General features: G+C 35.9%; 1 protein-coding gene, 1 long non-coding RNA gene, 4 other non-coding genes and 1 pseudogene across 12 annotated transcripts; 6 read left to right on the forward strand and 1 right to left on the reverse strand.

The window, feature by feature from the left end:
• Positions 1-418: 418 nt before the first annotated feature.
• On the reverse strand, positions 419-6,057 carry LOC110784518 (uncharacterized). 3 transcript variants are annotated; one of them, XM_021988982.2, is made up of 9 exons: positions 5,919-6,057; positions 4,580-4,715; positions 4,276-4,451; positions 3,319-3,386; positions 3,125-3,226; positions 2,878-3,033; positions 2,388-2,507; positions 1,233-1,347; positions 419-1,143 (listed from the first exon to the last, which is right to left on the reverse strand). In XM_021988982.2, exons 2-9 carry the CDS (start codon positions 4,648-4,650, stop codon positions 1,016-1,018), a joined length of 936 nt encoding a protein of 311 aa, XP_021844674.1. In that variant the 5' UTR covers positions 4,651-4,715; positions 5,919-6,057; the 3' UTR covers positions 419-1,015. The 3 variants fall into 3 exon arrangements, with proteins under 3 accessions (XP_021844674.1, XP_021844673.1, XP_021844675.1); XM_021988981.2 differs by having other exon boundaries at positions 5,908-6,044; XM_021988983.2 differs by lacking the exon at positions 2,388-2,507 and having other exon boundaries at positions 5,908-6,044.
• Positions 6,058-8,558: 2,501 nt separating this feature from the next.
• On the forward strand, positions 8,559-20,963 carry LOC130459174 (uncharacterized). 5 transcript variants are annotated; one of them, XR_008918376.1, is made up of 11 exons: positions 8,559-8,861; positions 10,183-10,388; positions 10,466-10,588; positions 10,690-10,812; positions 10,914-11,036; positions 12,960-13,076; positions 13,216-13,268; positions 15,721-15,829; positions 16,407-17,187; positions 18,120-18,173; positions 19,367-20,963. It is a non-coding gene; the product is annotated as an uncharacterized lncRNA (long non-coding RNA). The 5 variants fall into 5 exon arrangements; XR_008918366.1 differs by lacking the exon at positions 19,367-20,963 and having other exon boundaries at positions 8,565-8,861; positions 17,087-17,187; positions 18,120-19,121; XR_008918374.1 differs by lacking the exon at positions 19,367-20,963 and having other exon boundaries at positions 8,565-8,861; positions 17,128-17,187; positions 18,120-19,121.
• Positions 10,298-10,400, forward strand: LOC130466415 (U6 spliceosomal RNA). Its single transcript, XR_008926647.1, has one exon. It is a non-coding gene; the product is annotated as a U6 spliceosomal RNA (small nuclear RNA).
• LOC130466416 (U6 spliceosomal RNA) lies at positions 12,694-12,796 on the forward strand. Its single transcript, XR_008926648.1, has one exon. It is a non-coding gene; the product is annotated as a U6 spliceosomal RNA (small nuclear RNA).
• On the forward strand, positions 13,977-14,079 carry LOC130466417 (U6 spliceosomal RNA). Its single transcript, XR_008926649.1, has one exon. It is a non-coding gene; the product is annotated as a U6 spliceosomal RNA (small nuclear RNA).
• On the forward strand, positions 15,064-15,279 carry LOC130466366 (uncharacterized; annotated as a pseudogene).
• LOC130466597 (U2 spliceosomal RNA) lies at positions 18,921-19,117 on the forward strand. Its single transcript, XR_008926782.1, has one exon. It is a non-coding gene; the product is annotated as a U2 spliceosomal RNA (small nuclear RNA).
• Positions 20,964-21,294: the final 331 nt, after the last annotated feature.

Below are 21,294 nucleotides of genomic sequence, written 5' to 3' on the forward strand. Positions count from 1 at the left end.
TCTAATGTAAGAAGAAACATTAAGCATTAACAAAAATCACATAGATGCATTCGTTTTTCTAACAGCCCGAACTTAATATCATTTTCTCAGTGTTTGATATGAGAGTTATATGGATATATGATAACACAAGTGTTTCTCTAAATTTGGTATGTGATGAAAATTTGATTAACAAGTAACAAATTTATCTTTTAACCTATATCCCGTAAATGTACAAATATTGGAATCATAAAAAAAAAAAAGTCTTTTTTAAACAAATTTCGAAAGTATTATTAAAAAAAAAAATCGAAAATTACTTAAGGTACGCCACTGCGGCCGATACATTTTGGAGCCTGCAGATTTTTCTAAACAAAGGCAACAGGGTTTTGCTATGAGAAATTTGGCTACCTAAATTGTCCAGTACCAATAGCATCAGACAATGGAAAACAAGTTTCTTGAGAATATATCCGAACCCTAAAGTTAGTAACACACCAGAGTATTAATTAAGCTCTTTAAATATTCATCGTATACCAACACCATAAGACGTAACACACATTATAGGGGACCTAGTAGAACCGAGTAGGGAGGCCTCTTAAATTTCATTTGAAATAAATGGGCCAATTTCATATACGTTTAACTCAATAGTCAATATCACAACTGACACTTTATGCAGCTGTTTGGGGAGTTCGGCATAATGTGGGAGCCGAGTCAAACAGGTAAAAATGAACAAATTATATCTTTTTTTTTTTACGCATAGCACACCCGGTTCACCGGAGCTTAGCTCCGACTACATCCGGATTCGACCCGTGTCGCACACCTTGCTTATGGTGGGTGAGTCTCCCAACAAAAGTTTCTGCATACGGCGAGCCTCGAACCCGAGACCTCCCTTAAGCGACATCAAGCTGCTTACCACTTGAGCCAACTCTATGTTGGTGAACAAATTATATCATTCCTATCAAAACCGCTGTTTGCTGTTGACTGTTCAATAAAACTTATCATCAATGATCATCGTCTGTTTAATTATCATCAGAAATGATCGCTACTTAATCCACTTGAGCTGCTTGACAAGCCCACCAATTGTAATAATGGAAGGAGTCCCAGACATGCATAAATCTTCCAGAAGAGGTATCGTCTTCCACACTCTCAAAGCCATTGGAGAAAGATTTTCTGCACAAGTGGATCACAAATATTACAGTTACAAGTCACATCCATGTTTTGTAACGGGTAATTTGATACGGAGTAGTACTATGCCTCACCTTCGTTAAAATTCTCTGTGCAAATAGAAGCATAATGAGTATTAGCCAAGTCAAGAAGCGCAAACTGCCATTGCCCATATGGAAACTCAGACGATTCAACAGTAATTTCAGATTCCTGGCATTACCGTGAGGTGGGAAATTGAACAATAGGTAAGCTTTAAAACACTCACAGAATGGTAGTTTGAAAAAAGAAAAAAGAAAGCTGCAGTATAGTATTAGTATCATAGAAAGAGTAACATTCTCTTTAATTGGAGTACTTTAATATAGAACAGAGGCATTTTCCCAGGTAGCTTGCAAATAGTAAACAACATCAACTATCGAGATAGCTTGCCAATCAAGCCACAAAAGAACATGTCAAAACACAGCTGGATTGAAGTATGAGCATCAAAGCTGAAATTCTGGTACAGCTTCCCAAAGAAATGAGAAACCGAACATGTAAATGCATTCCAGGATATTGTTAAAGTACATTGACTAGGTCGAAAGTCATAATTTACCAATAAAGGGACAGCTGAAAATCCAGCCTGTACATAAATCGGACCACCCAGTCTAGACCAAGTGCCAAAACCAGACCATATAGATTCTGCTCCAGTCATCAGCCGTAAATTTTGGTGTGCTGTGAAACAAGTTTCTACTGACTTGGTGAGCTTACCATTTTTTCCAGTGATTTTCTCTCCATCTCCTCTCACCAGAACAAACATATCACCCTCCCTCCCAAACGTTGAAGCCATGGATGATTATAAAGAGTTGACATTTAGCTAAAGTTTAATGGATATTGCTTTTAAACATTCCATGCTTCCTTTTAATAGCTATAGGTGCCATCTGAAATTCAGAATGACGCACACGTTGTTAACTTTTTTTTTCTCTATTGTAAAGTTGTCCCCTGCCTTGTAAGATAAATTCAAAAGGCACTATACTCATATTGAAAAGATTGGCTAAAAATAACAGAACCGGACTGTCCAGCTTGTTCCTAGTCTGAAGTACTGAACCATTCTAGTCCAGTTCGGTTTTGAACAGATAGCAACTCATCAGTTCCCAATATTCTTGTAAATTGATAATTTCGTTTTCCAGTAGAATGAATGGATCTTAATGAAGCAACAAGATCGACTCAAAGTCCATTAGCTACATCAAAAGGACAAATAAAATCCAAAGGAATACCGTAAGATCAGCAATTTCAGGAACACCTGACATATTTTTTGACGAAGCTTTGAAATGAATCCTGAACGTCTTAAACGGAGCAGCTGAAAAACCCCTTCCCAATGCTTTTACATATGCTTCCTAGAAGTGGTACTTTCACAAGTCAGACGAGATAATAACATCACCTATATATTGTCAACTATCAAATACTTCGTATTAACTTTGAATAGGTGCCTAGGTGGTGCCAAATCCACGGGATTGAATGCAGAAAATTACTACAGTCAACTTAGAATTATGGCCTAAAAAAAGTTTAATCGATGGCTTCTGCATTCTTTCTTAAACAGGAGAAGGATGGGTTTTGGCTCTAAGAAACACAGTGAGAATACTTACCAGATCCCTTATTAACCATATGATCTTTAAAAGGGGGGGGGGGGGGGGGGGGAGTCTATCAAATGCTTTACTCACACAAGTCGTGCTAGTGTATAAACAGCTTATGGATAAATCTCATTACCTTGAGTGTCCATAATTTAATAAATTCCTGACGTTGTATTTCCGGATCTAAAATATTAGCCAAATGCTCAACTTCATGTGGAGAGAAGAAGCGGCGAGCAAATGACATGACATCATTCTTTATTGTCCTCTTCTTATCTTCCACGTCGATTCCAATCTACATGGAAAACATAGTCAAATCAAAAGGTAAACACCAAGCAACCAATTCTTGTTGTCATAACTTAAAAAACAGAATATGTATATCTCACAGGAGAATATGTCGTAATTCCACATGCAATCAATGATGATGTGTGTGATAAATTGAAATGCAATGGTGGCCAACTCACATCAGGTACCTGCTGCCAATCAACCTGAAAATTGTAGACCAGTCTTAATAAGAAAAAGATAGATGAATATCCATGGAAATCAAGATGTTGTTGAACGAAGGAAAGATAAAGCTAACCTCGGGTTTTCCGTAGGAGTTTTTCTTAAACTTCAAAGATCTTGGATCAACATAAGAATTTGTCTGATCTAGCATGAAATGAGTAAATCAATAACCCCAGCATTTCCTTGTCAACAATACTATGATATAATTAAAGGGTGACATTTTTATCACAGACAAAAGCGTGAAATAAGAAATGCAAAGAAGCTTTAACCCTTTTACAAATTAAAGCCCCAATGTCAAAGCCCAACACTTGCAGTGATAAGGAAGTTCCACACTTCCACATGTACATATCAATAAACCAAAAGGACAAGACTAGAATCATTGCATAATTGTGGTTAACAATATGGGACGCAGATGGTTGTCCCGTTATCGTCCCGTTATCCCTTTTGGGTCAATTGGAAACAACCTCTCTCCAATTGCAGGGGTAAGGTTGCGTACACCCAACCCCCCCCCCCTACCCCGCTTCTTGCGGGAGCCTCTTTGAGGCAATGGGGTAATGATAATGATGATGAATATGGGACGCAGAACAACATCCATGCACTTACCACAATCAAATTAGAAAGTCACCTTACTATTAATGCCCCAGAAGTTGAAAGATACGGTGTATGATGTAGCACATCAACACAAAGTATTCCAATCAAACATTAAGTGTATCAATAAAGCGTGAAAATTTCTATAATTACCAATTTGATTTCTAACAGAACTCTAATATCTTATCTGTCATCAATTGGTAGAATTTGATTAACTACGCATCAGGCATACTAAAATTGAAGAAAAACTCTAACGAGATATCCAGGTATATATCCTAACATACAGAAATATGAACAAGATACCTCAAAATGGCATTGCAAGCTAAAAGGTTAACCAATCATTAGAACCTCAAAAAACCCTTTAAAACCCACAGCATCAATATGACCACCTAGAATAACAGAAAGCTCTCAAGAATATCCAAAACAAACAAAGGAGACGACTTACATCTAGCGATAGTAGTGCGGACCAGGGCACGGGCTAAGAGGGCTTTCTTCCTGAGCTCACTATCGCAGAAGCTGAGTACATTTTGTTTCTCACAAGGGGAAAGGATTTCCAGATATTGCTTCAAGAGTGATGAGCACTTTACTTCATCAGGAATCACATACCACAAATGAGTTTCCCTATAAAAGTTCCACAAATCCGTCAAGTTTCTTTTTACTAGGGGCATTGTTGAGAACAGGCCAAGAGACATTTAAAATGAAAACCCATTCTAATCAACGTTGGGGGAAAAAAGGTAAAACATATATACCCTCGAGGTGGAAGGGGAAGAGTGTGCAAAGACTTGCTGGAGAGAGGAAAATGACTGTTGAAGCAGCGCATGTTTGATCATTATAGTTATGGAGTTTATTATAGTAGCCGTTGAACCGGTCAAAACTAGGTAGTACCTAGACACAAAACACAAACAACTGAAATACAAGATGCATATCACGAATTTCAAACATCGCATATGCTCATATTACTTGCAATATACGGAGTAGTGATATACACATTAGCTAACTCGGAATTTAAAAACTCAGAGTCAGAATAATCGACAGTGAGAACGAGAGTTGCATCGGTAGGCAACTGAGTTGACCTACAACCCCTGAATCCTTGATGCTATCCTTTGATTCGACATTACTAATACTACGCCGTGGTTGTATGTTGTTTCCACTATCTAAACAAAACAAAACAAATATTAACACCCAACTATTTGACATTTTAACACCCAACACTCCGTATTATGGAAGACAGGGCCATTTTTCTTTCAGATTAAGTAGCTCCCAAGATTATGCAAGTAAGATTATGTGATAAGGTCATATGTTCCCTAATAAATTATGTGATAACCTCTTTATGTTTTAAATCATACACATGTAAAAACTACAATTCTCACTCACATTAATCTCATGTAGTTGTTTATTAACTATATAGCAATTAGCAGGGGGGGGGGGGGGGGAGTTGGGGTGGAATCGACTTAAATTAAGATAATTAGACAAACATAAACTAACTAATAACTAAGTAGATAATCAGCATATGGATGACACTTGAGCTTTATATTGCTTGACCATTCCAATCGAATTGAAACTTGTTGAATCAATCAAATAATTTAATAGTTTAACTAATCCGACAAGCTAGTTCTTTCCTACCCTTCTTAGGGTTTGTTTTTCTAGTCCAATCCTATAACAATCAATAATTATTCAACAATGTCAGTCTCTAATATCCAATCCAGGTACATCAACTAAGCATTTTCATAAAAGACATAATTCATCAACCCAGACCATCAACCACATCCTAATTATGAACATAACCATTTTGATCTTACTTAATTGCTGCTTAATTATCTAATTCAAAGGGAAATTGAAACAATTAGAATTTGAATTCCAGATTGTTACACTGAACTCATATATTATTCCTTCAATTGAATTAAACATTGTAATAAACATGAAAATGTTAATAAAAATAGCAGAATATTCTGAATTAATAATAACCAAAGAAAAAAAATGAAAAGAGGGAAACAAGTATCCGGTGGCTAGAACAGCGGAAGAAGAAGGGAAAACGGCGATAAGAAAAGAACAAAGAGGGGGAAGGAAGAGTGGCTACCAGTGGCTGACCTCGGAAGTGCGGCGGAGTTGTACGATGACGGTGGCTGAAGACGGCGGTGGTAGGTTGGCCTTCGAGAGTTCGAGCTCACGCAATGAATACGGGAGCTGGGAGCGCAAGAGAAAGAATAGTGTATTAGTGTGCTGTTGTTGTAACTAGGGATGGCAATGGGTAGGGTCTGGGTAGGGTCTAGTAATACCCGGATCCGGACCTTAATTTTTTGACATATACCCATACCCTACCCTTACCCTATAGGGTCTAAAATTATAAGACCCTTACTCGGACCCTATGGGTCCGATAGGGTATGGGTAGGGTCTAGGGTCTTATGCGGGTCCGCGTTAAACTATAACTTTTATTTCCTTTTTTGTATACAATTATATGTAATATGCAAAAATAATTCAAGAACAACGAGTAATAAGACATTTTAAAACAAATAAATAGCTAGTCTTCAAAAATTATCCTTGTCTTTCCTTAAACACAATACATTTTAAAGTACGAAGCTCATAAGTTACAAAATCCCACATTCTTAACTACACAACATTAATGTTAATAAATAGGCATCCATTCAGTACATTAGTAGTAGTTATCGTCCATATCATCATCTACTTCATCATCAAGATCCTACCAAAAAAGTGAAGTACAAAAAAATAACAAAATTTAAGCGGGTCTAAATATAGGGTATGGGTAGGGTATGGGTCTTAAGGGTCCGCGGGTAGGGTATGGGTAGGGTACGGGTCTGAAAAATTAAGACCCTTACCCTACCCTAAAAAAAACAGCATATGTCCATACCCTACCCTTACCCTATAGGGTCTAAAAAATAAAGACCCATACCCTAATTTTAGGGTAGGGTCCGACAGGGTCCGGGTAGGGTCCTAGACCCGCTGCCATCCCTAGTTGTAACGTAGTCAGGGACTCAGGATGTTCATCGGTCCAAACACGGACAGAACCGGATATCGAAATTTTTATAATTCAAAATTCAAAGACCAGACCGATTATGTTTTGACCGGATCGGGAATATCGGTCTAAAATCCGGACTGGACCGATTTGGACCGTTGTATACCTATTTCTATATATTTTTATTTAAAAAAAAATATTGTAAAAAAGAAAAAAATTATATAAAAAAATAAATTATTTAAGGCAGTTTTTGGAAGCTAAAATAAAATATATCACAATATAGTAATATACAACATATTAAAGGAGATAATTAAATTTTTAAATACTCCTTCCGTATTTATTTAAGAGATACACTTGGTCGGGCACAGGTATTAAGAAAAAGAATTGAATGAAATAAAGTAATAAAACAAGTGGGGTTGAGTAGATATTTTAATAAGAAAAATAAGTGGGGACCATGTCATTTTAGGGAGTGGAGGGTGGGGGTGGGGTGTAGATATATTATTTAATTAGATGGTGGGGTTGATAAGTTACTCCCTCCGTCCCGGAATACTCGACCCGGTTTGCTTTTAATGATTTCCATGTATTATGCAAACGTCGATGCTCTCTCTCACCACTGGATTTTCTATCTCCCAAGTAATGAAAACTCCGATAAAGTGTTATTTTAGTGTTGTTGAGAAAAAACTCGTTACTAGGTACGGAGTACATGGTTAGCCCAAGGCAAGTTGTTGTTCTTAGTTGTATACGTGTCACGCACGCACAAGATTTTCTATTCACCAACCCTATTGATGGCTTGAGGGCAAAGGATGTACCATCGTCAATTCCACTGTATGTTGTGTTATAGGCTCACGATACTTTTGTTCTCTGAAGGTAGTCTATGTCCTAGTTATAATGGACCATGATGGACCAATGGGGAGATCATGTTGTTCACTGCTCTATTGAAGTGGGTGTGAAGTTCAAGCATAATTTGTTGCACGATATTCTTGCTGTTTTTTGCTCCAAAGTTGGGATCGTGGTGCGTAAGGAGGCTTTCATGAGTTTCATTTCAGAGGTTGGGGAATATCTTATGTCTAGAGACCTTTTACTATTTAATTGGTTACAGGGTAAATATGCATGTTTGGATGTGACTGACATCTCTTTCTTTGCTGGTATGGGTGTGAATTTTTGGGCTCCTGAGATAGCGTTGTACAATGTTGCGGAGAAAAAAAGAAGAAGTATGCATCCAAATGTGAGGAGAACAAAATTAGATAATGAGGCTTTGAAGTCTCTCTATTAGTCACTCTAACAATACTAAGAATGACACATTTATCTTCCACAAATTGAGTTTTAACATTTAGAAAAGGTGTGAGCACAACTTGTTTCTAGACTTCCATCAAACTTTATATAAAATATTTCCACATTCTAATAATAATAATAATAATAATAATAATAATGATGATGATAAAACTTATTAGACTTGATTGAACATATATGACCCAATCAAATTTATTGGACCGTATTGATTTGATATGACCTATTAAGGCCCTGTTCTTTAGAGTTGAGCTGAACTGAACTGAACTAAATTGCACTGGATGCTCTTAAATTGAACTGAACTGAACTGAGTGCTCAAAAACTAAACTAAACCGCGAAATAAGTCATGAAACTGAAATTAAGAAAAAAAGAACAGGTCCTAGATTTATCTAAACTTATAGTCCTAAAACTTACATAATACTTCTTCCGTCCCTTAAAAAATGCGAAAATATTACATGAAATAGAAAAAGACCATTATGATTTTTTGTTTTATGAAACACTTCGTAGAAAGGAGTGGAAGTAAGGAAAACTTCCCCGCCTTTTCTTCTGCCGGGGTGTCTTCCCTCTTTGATCCTCGAGCAGCGTGCTTGAGAAACCTACTTACGCAATGTCAAATCTACTGAATATAATCGTTACTCCGTAAATGGAAAAAAATTGAAGAACAAAACCGCCCAAAGGGGCAAAAACACCGCAAAATAAATAAATTGAAGTGGGTTTCCGCTCGTTTGATCATCTTGCGAATTTCACTTTCCATTTTTGTCTGGTTGTAACTTGTAAGTTTCTTCTTCTCATTTTCGTTTAATGAATTTAAATTTTCACCTGAATATTCTTGTCATTTTAGGTTAGAGGTGATTGATGTATTTTGTTTTGTAAAGAGATGTATTAATAAGGGTGCAATTTTAGGGGTTAAATAGGAGTAGTAAGATTGCATTATTTTAATCTTTTTGTTTGATAATTTTGATATTGCTTCATCCATTCGAAAGAACCCTAGATATGATAATAGGGATTATTCTTAAATTTCTATCAAAGCTTGTGATTATGTTAAGAATATTAGTGGAGAATATACTTCATTCGTATCAAATTTCCATTTCCCCCCTTTTCTTATTTGTTTTATGATGATTTATACCATCTCAATTTGATAATCCCTCATCCCATATGATTTATCTTTCTCCCCTTTGGATTTTGGGGGTTGCAAGATATTTTGGTGGTAATGTGGTATGCCGGATGGCCGAAGAGTTGCCACTGTACCATATAGTCTTGATAGTTTGACCTTGCTGGAGTATTATTTGAACTTACTACTGTCTCATACTACTTAAGTGATTTCTACGTTATTCAAATTTTTGATTCACCTCAAGTTCCCGTGTTGGAAACTGGACACTCTGACATGGATACGGAGGATAGTTGGACAGTTGAAAGTTGCCATTTTCCACATCTTTTTTGGGTTAAAACACGTATTTTTTTTTTTATTTATTTATTATTAGCTGAGTCCGGCACTTAAAAGTTAAAACACGTACTGTTGTGATGTCTGATACGAGTTTCTGAGTCTGAGTTACATAGAGTGAAGAGTTTATGATCGATGCTGAAGGCATTGCTATTTGATGAGTAAAGTAATTTGTTCTGTACCAGTTAAGAAATTTAGGAAATTGCTACTACTCTAGCTTCTTTTACTTCCACCTCTCCTAAATTCACAGTGTCTCCACATATCAAGCTGTTAGCATCCTGGTGAGTGAGTGCAAAGGAACCAGAGCCTAAGAGGATCGTCAATTTACTTTCTTCAAATCATCATCCTTGGAATTCTTGTTCAAAAATTTGGTCGTTAGTACATTCAGTAATTGTCCCTTGTGATATGTTAATTAGGGGTCCACGTCACGTTAGTTTTTTTTTAAAATCATTTCCTGTACCTCTGCTATGCGTAGAATCTATGCGTCGACATTTAAGTGTGTTACTAGGAGAGTTGCATCAATTTAGCTGATATTAGATTTGAGTAAAAGATGGAATAAAAAGGAAGCTTTGGTAAGGTGTATCCCTGACAATTTTTTTATTTTTGAAAGGAGTATCCCTGACATTTGTTATTGCTTTCTCCGTATTTGTTAGGTTATTGGAGTCTTGCAAATGTTTTGTGGTTCCCGCTGCTAAATTATCGAGTCCCACATTGATATATTTTCAAATATACTGCTTCCTTTAATAAGCCTGGCTTCACAATAGGGTTGTCTCTTCGGAGACATCTGATAAAATTGGAACGATACAGAGAAGATTAGCATGGCCCCTGCGCAAGGATGACACGCACAAATCGAGAAATGGTCCAAATTTTTTTGTTCTTTTTTGCACCCCCTTGTTTTTTTTAACTCCCCTGCTTACCACTTACGTATTGTTGTAGGCTTTATATCTTCGGGAATCCTGTTTGAAGTGATCATCTGATTCATCCTGCATCTTAAATATTGGGTTTTCTCACATTGAGAAGTGACATTTGAGGTTGGAATGGCCAGAAAAACTGATTGAGGTGCGTAAAATTAAACGAGAAATGGTCCAATTTTTTTTGTTCTTTTTTGCACCCCCTTGTTTTTTTTAACTCCCCTGCTTACCACTTACGTATTGTTGTAGGCTTTATATCTTCGGGAATCCTGTTTGAAGTGATCATCTGATTCATCCTGCACCTTAAATATTGGGTTTTCTCACATTGAGAAGTGACATTTGAGGTTGGAATGGCCAGAAAAACTGATTGAGGTGCGTAAAATTAAACGAGAAATGGTCCAATTTTTTTTGTTCTTTTTTGCACCCCCTTGTTTTTTTTAACTTCCCTGCTTACCACTTACGTATTGTTGTAGGCTTTATATCTTCGGGAATCCTGTTTGAAGTGATCATCTGATTCATCCTGCATCTTAAATATTGGGTTTTCTCACATTGAGAAGTGACATTTGAGGTTGGAATGGCCAGAAAAACTGATTGAGGTGCGTAAAATTAAACGAAGCTTACCTTTTAGCTATAAGATTAAGTGGTTTAATTGTAGCTGTTATTCTTTTCATATCAGTTATATATATAGTGCATCGGTCATTGACCCACAAGGCCACTTGAAATCACATGATGTTAAAGTTAATACTATTTTTTATGGGAAAGTTCCACTATTATAGCACCACCCTTGTATTGTTGTACTGCGTGGGCTTGTCACATCTCACTAAGTCTAAACTTGGGGATTGTAATACTAAGGCGTTGACAATTGAAACTTATCCTGTCACGAGTGAATTCTTGAGTGTCCTCTATTCTCCTGTGTAGAAAGTGTTGTGTTGTATAATGCCACTATCACGGGAGGCTTAATGCCCTAAGTTAGAGTCCTTTACAATTAAAGTTTGATTCTCCTTAGTCAAGCATGAGATACAGTCATGCACAAAGAGTAATTGATGAAATTTCTCTTTTGAAATTGTAAGGCTCGTGAGACGTAGTCATGTACAAAGAGAAATGTGATCAAATTCTGTTGAAATTTTAAGGCTCTTTTCAAACTTCTGTTTTCCTGCATGGCTGAAGAAGTCATTCTACCCTTGCTTCTATTCTCCAATTGAATTAAGATGTGATTTTTCTTAATGAGCTAGGTAGTTTTTTCTGAAAAGGATTCCACACAACTTCTCTGTAGCTTTAGTCCATGTAAAATTGAACTTGAGTTGGCTTGAAATTTTGATCCATCTTTGCTTTAAATTGTCCAATCTAGATCAAATGGCGAGTCATTCATTGCAGGCTATTTAGTTTGATGCTAGATATGTGAATCTTCTTATTGAACCCTTCCTTTATATGATGATCAACTGGTCACTCATGCTGCATTTAATATTTTAATCAGAATGAGTTTTATTTCCAAAGTCGTTTGCAAAATGTTAGTTATGGTATGGTATGAAATCTTTGGGCTTTGAAAATCACTCAGTATTAGGTGAATACTAGATTAGATCCCGTGCACGCACGGGTTATGATAAATTTTTTTTACAAAATATTTAACCAAGTATCCCCAAACTACTGCATAATTATAATTTTTTTTTAAACATACTCATTTATATATATTCATCTAATATGCATATTATATATGTATAATATGCTACTTTGACCAACATATCGAGTGAATATAATTTACATTATTAATATGACGATTTGACTAAAATATTATAAAAAAAAGTATTTAGCAAAATTGTTGTTATGTGGTATCTATTATTGTCATAAATTATAAACTAATATTTTTTCCATACACATATAGTTTATAAAAAGGTAGAGAATAAAATAAAATAAAATAAGATATTTTAGGAAAATGTTTTATGCGGGAAAATTTTACACCAGGAAGTGACATGTGTCATTCCTGGTGTCTGTTTTAGTATATAGTAAAACGTATCAAGAAATTGACCCATACATGGATAGTAAATTTTCTTATTTTTTATCTTTAGATAAGTTAGGGTACAGTCTTGAGAGAAGACTATCCTAACTTTTATTGTATCTTTCTGTCTAAAAAATAAAATAAAAAAAATAGATAGATGATACGCAAGATAGAATATGGATATGCATCAAACTATCCCACATAGAAAGAACTTTAAGTATTTCCTTTTGTTTATAATCAACTAGATACATTAGATGATTGTCTCTTCGGAGACATCTGATAAAATTGGAACGATACAGAGAAGATTAGCATGGCCCCTGCGCAAGGATGACACGCACAAATCGAGAAATGGTCCAAATTTTTTAATTGTTCTATCATCTGAAGTGTCTTCATTTTTGCTGCAATTCTCGACTCTGGTACCTTATGCCCTGTTGTGCCATGATATACGGATTGTTGCCTTTTTTCCCCCTACCGGGTTATTTTCTTTCCCTGGAATCTGAATTTCAAGTATTTATGCTCTTTACAGCACAACTTGTTCAATCCTCTGAAGTGTCTGCATTTATGCTGCAATTCTTGACTCTGGTACCTTATGCCCTTTTGTGCCATGATATACGGATTGTTGGCCTTTTTTCCTCCCTACCGGGTTATTTTCTTTCCCTGGAATCTGACTTTCAAGTATTTATGCTCTTTACAGCAAAACTTGTTCAATCCTCTGAAGTGTCTGCATTTTTTGCTGCAATTCTCGACTCTGGTACCTTATGTTCTTCTGTGTCATGATACAGACTGCTGGCAGCTGATTTCTTCACACACCCTAAATAAATGGCTAATATGAAAGGTATGTTGCGAACAAAAGCATACTTTGTTTCAGCCTTTTGGCTTAAATGTAGTAAATACTTGAATATTTGATTTATGGGTGAGTTAGAGGGAACCAAAGAGGTATCCATCACAGTAGTCTACAAGACTCTCATGGTATGCTGCCATTTTTATTTATTATATCTGGATTGAGAATCGTTAATCACATTGAGTGATTGAGCAACATAATGTTGATCAAAAACTAATTTTTCCCCATAATATTGCTTACAGTAGTAAATTTTCACCAATGTTTGTAATGGACTAGTGGTCAGCCGACATGTCAAATATTGATTGTCTCACATAGAGAAGCAGCATTTGAGGTTGGAAATGGAAGAAAATACAGATAGAGGTATATATGTAAGATAAAATGCAGTTTACCTTTCTGTCTTTCTTGGTATTTTGGCTATAAGATCAAGGGAATCTATGTAATACTTCGTATATGTTATGGTGGCCATATCATAATAACCCACAATGATATTAAGACAGATTGTTTTTAAGGTTGCTTGCTTAGGGATCCTGGAGAATTGTCCATGTATTGAACTATTTCATGGGCTTGGTTCACCCACATGGGAACTTGGGATATGTTCTAAATTACTAGCTTATTATTGGAGGCTGATCTGGTGTTATTCCCACATTGAAATTATATGAAACAACTCTTTTGTTTCTTAACTTCTGAATGCATTAGCCTATTGTCTCTTCGGAGACATCTGATAAAATTGGAACGATACAGAGAAGATTAGCATGGCCCCTGCGCAAGGATGACACGCACAAATCGAGAAATGGTCCAAATTTTTTTGTTCTTTTTTTGCCCCTCCTAGTTATATATTTGTCTTCTTACTTTTGCACATTTGCTCTCTGTTCGAGGTTTCTATAATTATCATCACTCAAAAATTTCCATTAAGCCTCCATCAAAAAAACGTTCTATTTAGGGGGCTAAAACAATGTTCGATTGGGCGGAAAGGGGATAAACAAAATTGTAGCCTAAATATGCATAGGTAATTTGAATGATCATTTTTTTCCCATTTCTTGAAACCCCTTACCCTTAGTACTTAAGGGTAGATTTTTAAAAAAAAAATACCATTTACGTATTTGTTCTGGTTCTTCTTATGTATTTTGGCTTAAACACTTATTTTCCAATGTCGTTTTGCATTTCATTTACATAAAACAAAAAATTTGTCAGTTTTAAAAACTTGAAAAGAACATCAGAGCTTTTTGAGGGACAAAGATGGTTTGGTCCAAGTAGTTGAAGTTGATAAATACAGCCGCTGCAAGCCTGCAATTACTTAATATCTGAAGGTTCTATCGTACATAGACTGATAGACCCCAATCTTTAGGTAGACGTTACACAAGTGCTCCTCCTGAAATACAAGGTTATTCTTTACGTGCTAACAATCAATAATTTTGTGGTTTGGTTAACTACCTCTCTTTTCTCCTCTTTGGTTGAGAATAGTTCAGCAAACTTTACCTAAAAGTTGGAAACCCAAGATAGTACTTCGTACTTTGCAATTTTTTCTCCTTGTTGTTGCTGATATATTCTGTATTCTGTTGCAATTTGAGTCCTGTTGTAGTCTGATGCATGTACTACGACATTAGAGTTTTGGTGGATTCCGAGTTCTGGTGACATTAGAGTTTTGGTGGATTCTGAGATCCTTTACATTAGATCTTCTTATGTCGAAATTTCGAACTTGTATTGTCACACTACAGACGGTTAATGATGAGCTTTAGACCAAGTAAAGAAACAAAAAGAGATATATGTTACTCAGAGAACTCATACCTTTCTAGATTTATCAGCCTTTTGGCTATGATCAAGTGTAGTATCTGTTCATACGGAGTATCAGTTTGATATCTGATATGTGGGTCACTGACTCGCAAGTTGTTGAGGATAACGTAGTTATCGGAGAGGATAGAATATCATATGATTCGTGATTTCTAAGTCTTATAGACTTCTATCTCATATCATATAACATAACTCTATCTCATATGATATTCTATCCTCTAGGATAACTACGTTATCCTCAACACAAGTATTACCCATTCTTTTCATTACTCTACAGCTTGGCATGCCCCATTAAATCATTATTCAAAATATATTTGATTTGGATAATGGGATGCTTATTGAGTAAATGAGTATGGCTAGTGTGTTTACCTACACTTGTACTATGATGGAATACATGATGCTTAATAAGAAAACGCGTCCATTACAATTTCATGTCTTACAATTTATACTACATCAGGCCGGTATAAGATCACGATGATGTCTCATGGTGCTCGAGTGACCAAAAGCTAAAAAATAACAATTTTTGTTGGAAATTTTTAGGGCACTTTTTAGAATGGTTCTGTTCTATTCTCTATAATTTTCCTTGCTTGGGTTGGTTCTTGTTTCATGCTTTGAAAACATTATAACATTGTTTGTGATTTTGGTTCACCATGAACAGGACTTGTAACGGAATCTGCCACAGTTATTCTGATTTCTTTGTCTGTAAACAGGCCAAATGGTGAATCCTTTAATGCTTGAAATGCTGAAGTCATTTGATGTATAAGAAGGTGACCTTCTTACTAATTTTTCCTTTTGATTGTTTAATGAAGAGGTCAACTGCATTGCTTGCTACATCTACTATGGAGTACTATATCTATTACTATTGATTATAATCTCATTTGCAATTTGCGATTTGGTGGTTAACAAAGAGTTAAATTGAAATTTGCAACTCTTGCTATATCTTTTACTGGTGATGATAAACACATTTACAGTCTGACAAAGAAAAAAAAAACAAGTCTGGCACGATAGAAGTCACATACAAATTTCAGTTGATGATCCAATGAGATCTGACTGCAGTTTTGACCACGAGTCTCCTTTACCTGGTTGTTTTTTTTTTTCTTAGGCTGTAGGTCATGTGCTCGTAGCAAGCTTGAAAGTAAATTACGCTTATTTCTTAGGCATAAAAGCGTATTTAAGTCTTGAAACCCCGGTAATTGTGGAAGCGAAGTTTGCCATGATTTGACTGCAAACTTCCCCTTTGGGTGGAAAATAAATTTCTACTCCCCCATTTTTAAACTTGCATCAGTGTTACTTCTAGTTCTGACTATGTCTATTTATCTGATTAAAGACTGTAATTCTTGTCAGGCAGTAATTGGAAAATTTCCGGATTAGGTGATCCCACTTTGAATTGCTGAAGGATGAGGTAGAAGTTACAAGAATTGGAGTCTAAGAAAACCATACCTTCCTCGGCTTTTTGGCTAAGTGCCTAAGATCGAGTGTAGTATCTGTTCTTATTGGTTGCCATTTTTAATCAATGGAATTTTCTGTGAAGGATTGCTTTCATATATGAAAATCTCATCATTTCAAGAAACTTCAAAGTAATAATTAAACAACATAAATAAAATTAGAAATTGGTCATTCTTCCTAGTTCTGCCCATGTAAAATGATGTCTTTTTAGAGGCAATATTGCTCCCAATTTCTGCTTGTCTTGTTTACTTCACAAAACTAGAGTTCAGTTTTCCCAGTACTTCACAACACTTTATGCAGCTAATCTTGTTAACTATAGGATATAGGATAATGTCATGTTTAGGCTGATGAGTTCATTAAGGTATTGTGCTGTTGTTTTATTCTTAGAAATTTGTTCTTTAATGTTTAATTTAAGTATCTTAGCTTTGATTTATGGAATTATCCCGTTTGATGCCTACTTGTTCTATGTAATGAATTAATGGTATTTGAAATCGCTAACTCAATCTATTGTCTGAAAACAATTGAATTTACATGGGATTTGAAAGACTGAAACGAAGTATGTTGTATTTACATTTCAGGCTCGTGATTCATTCTTTTACTTTCGCTTGCCCTTTTACAGGGCCAAACAACAACTGTCCAGGTTCTACCCTTATCAAGACAATATCCGTGGAGGTTCAATGTAAGCACCCTTACTTTTAAATGTTATTTATGTGTGATAAACCTATTTCCATTCACTCAAGATGGAAAGTTCAGGAAGTTCCGGATTGTGTAGCCTTACCCTTTCTTTTTTGGGTTGAAAGGTAAGCTTAGATTAATTTAAACTGTCTTGTCCATGGACATATACACAGAAGATCCTGAGGATCATTTAGAGAGAGACTTGGAGTCGAAGTTACAAGAATTGGAGTCTAAGAAAACCATACCTTCCTCGGCCTTTTGGCTAAGTGCTTAAGATCGAGTGTAGTATCCGTTCTTGTTGGTTGCCATTTTCAATCAATGGAATTTTCTGTCAAAGATTGCTTTCATATATGGAAATCTCATCATTTCAAGAAACTTCAAAGTAATAATTAAACAACATAAATAAAACTAGAAATTGGTCATTCTTCCTAGTTCTGCCCATGTAAAATGATGTCTTTGTTAGAGGCTATATTGCTCCCAATTTCTGCTTGTCTTGTTTACTTCATAAAACTAGAGTTCCGTTTTCCCAGTACTTTGATGATAATGGATAAACTAATGGATAAACTAGTGTCCCCTTTTGATATTGTGGGTCATTGCCGGCATTATAACACTTAATGCAGCTAATCTTGTTAACTATAGGATATAGGATAATGGCATGTTTAGGCTGATGAGTCCATTATGATTTTCTTTGTTTTATTTTTAAAAATTTGTTCTTTAGTGTTTAATTTAAGTACCTTTGCTTTGATGTATGGACTTCTCTCGTTTGATGCTACTTGTTCTATGTAATGAATTAATGATATTTGAAATCACTAACTCAATCTATTGTCTGAAAACAACTGAATTCACATTGTATTTGAAAGACTGAAGTACAAAGTATGTTGTATTTACATTTCAGGCTCGTGATTCATTCTTTTACTTTTGCTTGCCCTTTTGCAGGGCCAAACAACAACTGTTCAACCCTTATCAAGACAAAATTCGTGGAGGTTAAATGTAAGCACCCTTACTTTTAAATGTTATTTACGTGATAGACCTTTCTCCATTCGCTCAAGATGGAAGTTCAGGAAGTTTCAGATTGTGTAGCCTTACCCTTTTTTTTTTTTTTTTTTGGGTTTAAAGGTAAGCTTAGATTAATTTAAAATAATGGTCTTGTCCATGGACATACTACAATTTTGCGAGTCAAGAAGTACTTCATTAATACAAACCAGGGGAGGGGAGGTCATAAAATTCCTGATGAAATTACAAATATTTGTTTTCCTTGCTTCCTTCGCCAAAATGTCTGCCACTTTAGCTGCCCTTCCCTCGAAGGCGACTTTAATACCTGGTTCTTGTTGAAGATGGTCCCTGCATTCATATATTAGATTAGATACTCTGGTATGAATCTCATCCTGATTTTGAGTGAGGTCCATGGCACATTTGCAATCTGTACGTAGTAATAACCCCTCCCTCCAATGATTTGATGAATGAGGCTATGTATGTATCCTTACCCTTAAAAACTATGTATGTGCGATAAACTTTGCTCGATTGGTTATCAAAACCACAAGATTCCATGACCTATGGTTTTTTTGTTTATAGAATATTATATTCGTGTACCCCAGACATCAGAATGATAATACCGAGTTCCTGAAATTTGCTGTGAACAAACCCTCCAATTAAAGTGTGATGTACCACATTGACAATAAACAACCAGGTTAGTATAACTACATGAAATAAAAGGCAAGAATTGAGTCCATACAAATCATACCTTTCTCGGCCTTTTGGCTAAGATCAAGTGTAGTATCTGTTCTTATCAGTTTAATATCTGATACGTGGGCCAATGGCCCACAACGATATTAACTTTATTTTTTAAGGGGGAAGTCCCATCACAGTAGCTTGCTGCTGGGGTCTTCAAGCGTCGCCTATGTGTTGCACTATTGCATAGGCCTGGCGCACCCCACTAATTTCTAGTTTAAAATCAAGGATTACGTTTTGTTCATTCTAAATCCCACACAAAGATAAAACTATAAATTGGTCCCGCTTGTCTACAGATAAAACTATAAATTGGTTCTGAAAATGGAATTTCTCTCCCAAATACTTCATAAGCTGATGTCATCAGATCATTTCCCGTACTTTGACTGTATATTTGTTGTGTGTTTTTTGTTTAATGGTTTATGTACACATTATTTTGTTCATCTGGTTGACTATAGGAGAATGAGATAGCAAGCGTTGCCTATGTGGTGCACTACATCACCGGCTGGAGCACCCCATTAATTCCTAGTTTAAGCAGCAAGGATTGTGCTTTTGTTCATTCTAAATTCCACACAAAGATAAAATTATAGTTGGTTTGAATTATATTAGTACACCACAAAACTAATTGGTATCTTGACATTGTTTAGTATCAGAATGACATCAATTGTAGTTGCAACGATTATCATATTGTCCCATCAAGGATGACACGATTAGGACTTCCGGCAAAATGTTGCTGAATTTGATCTGGCATCAAACATTTAAAACATTGGTCTTTCTTCCCGCAAGTTAGGTCAGACAAATCCTTCAAGCGTTTATTTATAGAGGTAAATTCTTTTACTAAACTTTCCTCCACTTTGATGATTTTACTAGTAAGATCAATTGCATTTCAAGCTTGTAAATACATCTGAAATGTAAATATAATGTTTTTTTAATTATGCTACCAAGAGATCTAGCGAAAATTAACTCATGCTTGTTATTATTAGACCGTAAACCCCAAGTATTATTTTACGAAGGATATTCTTTTTATTTTGTTTGAATGAATGTGGCTTGTTGGAGGTCTAATAATAACAAGCATGAGGTTATTTTCTTTTTATTTTGTCAAATGCTACACATGGTTTGTTTATGTGTGTTTCGGACCAATGCAAGAAGGTATTAATAAAAGTACTTCGTACTCCTCCATCCCAAAATAGTCCATGTACACTTACTGTAAGCCACTGAATGCAGCGAGTGGAGTATTACTTAGGGGCCGTTTGGTTGGGGGTAATAATCAAAGGGAAAGGGAATGAGCTGATATCATTCCCTTTGTTGTTGTTTGTTAGCCCTCTTTTGTCATTCCCTTTACCCATTTTCATTTTTGAGTTAACCCCAAAACACTCTACACTCATTCCCCACCCCCCCAAGATTTTTCCATTCCCTTTCCTCTCCTCATTTCCCCCAACCCCCTCTCTCTCCTCTTAATCCTGCATCTTCAACAACAATTGGAAGCCATTGGAGTCTTCACCAGGCGACCACCGGCGTAACACACAGGAACTAACCTCCGACCACCAAGCTCCGGCCGCCGTTGAGGTAACGTCACGACAGCCGACGCTACCTGCCCCGCCTCCTCCTGGTTGTCGGAGACTAACGTGTGACGAGTTCCGGTGCCACTAAGGACGCAGATCATCGTCTTCGCCCAGGTCCAACCTCTGCTGCTGTAAGTGGAGGTCAAACCGATGGTGAGACAATTGGTGGTGAAGTTGATGAAAATATCCATTTGGTGTGCCTAAATCTAAGCCAACCATTCTCACAACAACATTCAAAAATAGAAAATTACATGTACTACCAGGAATCAAATTCTTTTTCTTTTTTTATAAAAATTATAAACTTTTAAAAAATCAAAACAGACAAGAGTTCTATTTAATCTTTGTTTGTTTTAATCTTTGTTAAGTGGAGGTCTAGACTAAGCTTTGTTTTAATCTTTGTTTTAATTTCTGCTGCTGTAAGTGGAGGTTGAACAGTTCTATTTAATCTTTGCTTTTGTGCTGATGGGATTTATTTAAACAGTTTTATTTAATCTTTGCTTTTGAACAGGAAGAAAATTTAATCATATTACATGTATATTTTAAATTGGTTCTTTATAAATACATGTTTAGTAAAAAAAAAAAAAATACACTTGATTCCTTGTTTTAAACCAAACAACCACAAAGGGAATCAGGGTGCAATTCATTCCGTTTCTGGGAAATACCGAAACAGGTAGGGGAAATCAGGGTCATTCCATTCCTCCTTGATTCCCTTTCTGCTATCCATTCCGTTTACCCTGCGCAAACCAAACGCCCCCTTACTATAATACTATATGCAGTAACACAGTTAGCTTTGTTGATAAGAGAAATTTGCACTGGAGTTGCTG

Source organism: Spinacia oleracea, chromosome 1, assembly GCF_020520425.1.
Source record: "Spinacia oleracea cultivar Varoflay chromosome 1, BTI_SOV_V1, whole genome shotgun sequence".
Lineage (NCBI taxonomy): Eukaryota > Viridiplantae > Streptophyta > Magnoliopsida > Caryophyllales > Amaranthaceae > Spinacia > Spinacia oleracea.

What these genes read in the sequence shown, in the direction of transcription:
- LOC110784518 (XM_021988982.2), bottom strand. Translation starts at nt 4,650, where the DNA reads ATGCGCTGCTTCAACAGTCATTTTCCTCTCTCCAGCAAGTCTTTGCAC. An exon ending in CTTCCCCTTCCACCTCGAGG is followed by an intron (nt 4,452 to 4,579) that starts GTATATATGTTT and finishes GAACTTTTATAG; the next exon opens with GGAAACTCATTTGTGGTATG. An exon ending in CTGAAATTGCTGATCTTACG is followed by an intron (nt 1,348 to 2,387) that starts GTATTCCTTTGG and finishes CGGTAATGCCAG; the next exon opens with GAATCTGAAATTACTGTTGA.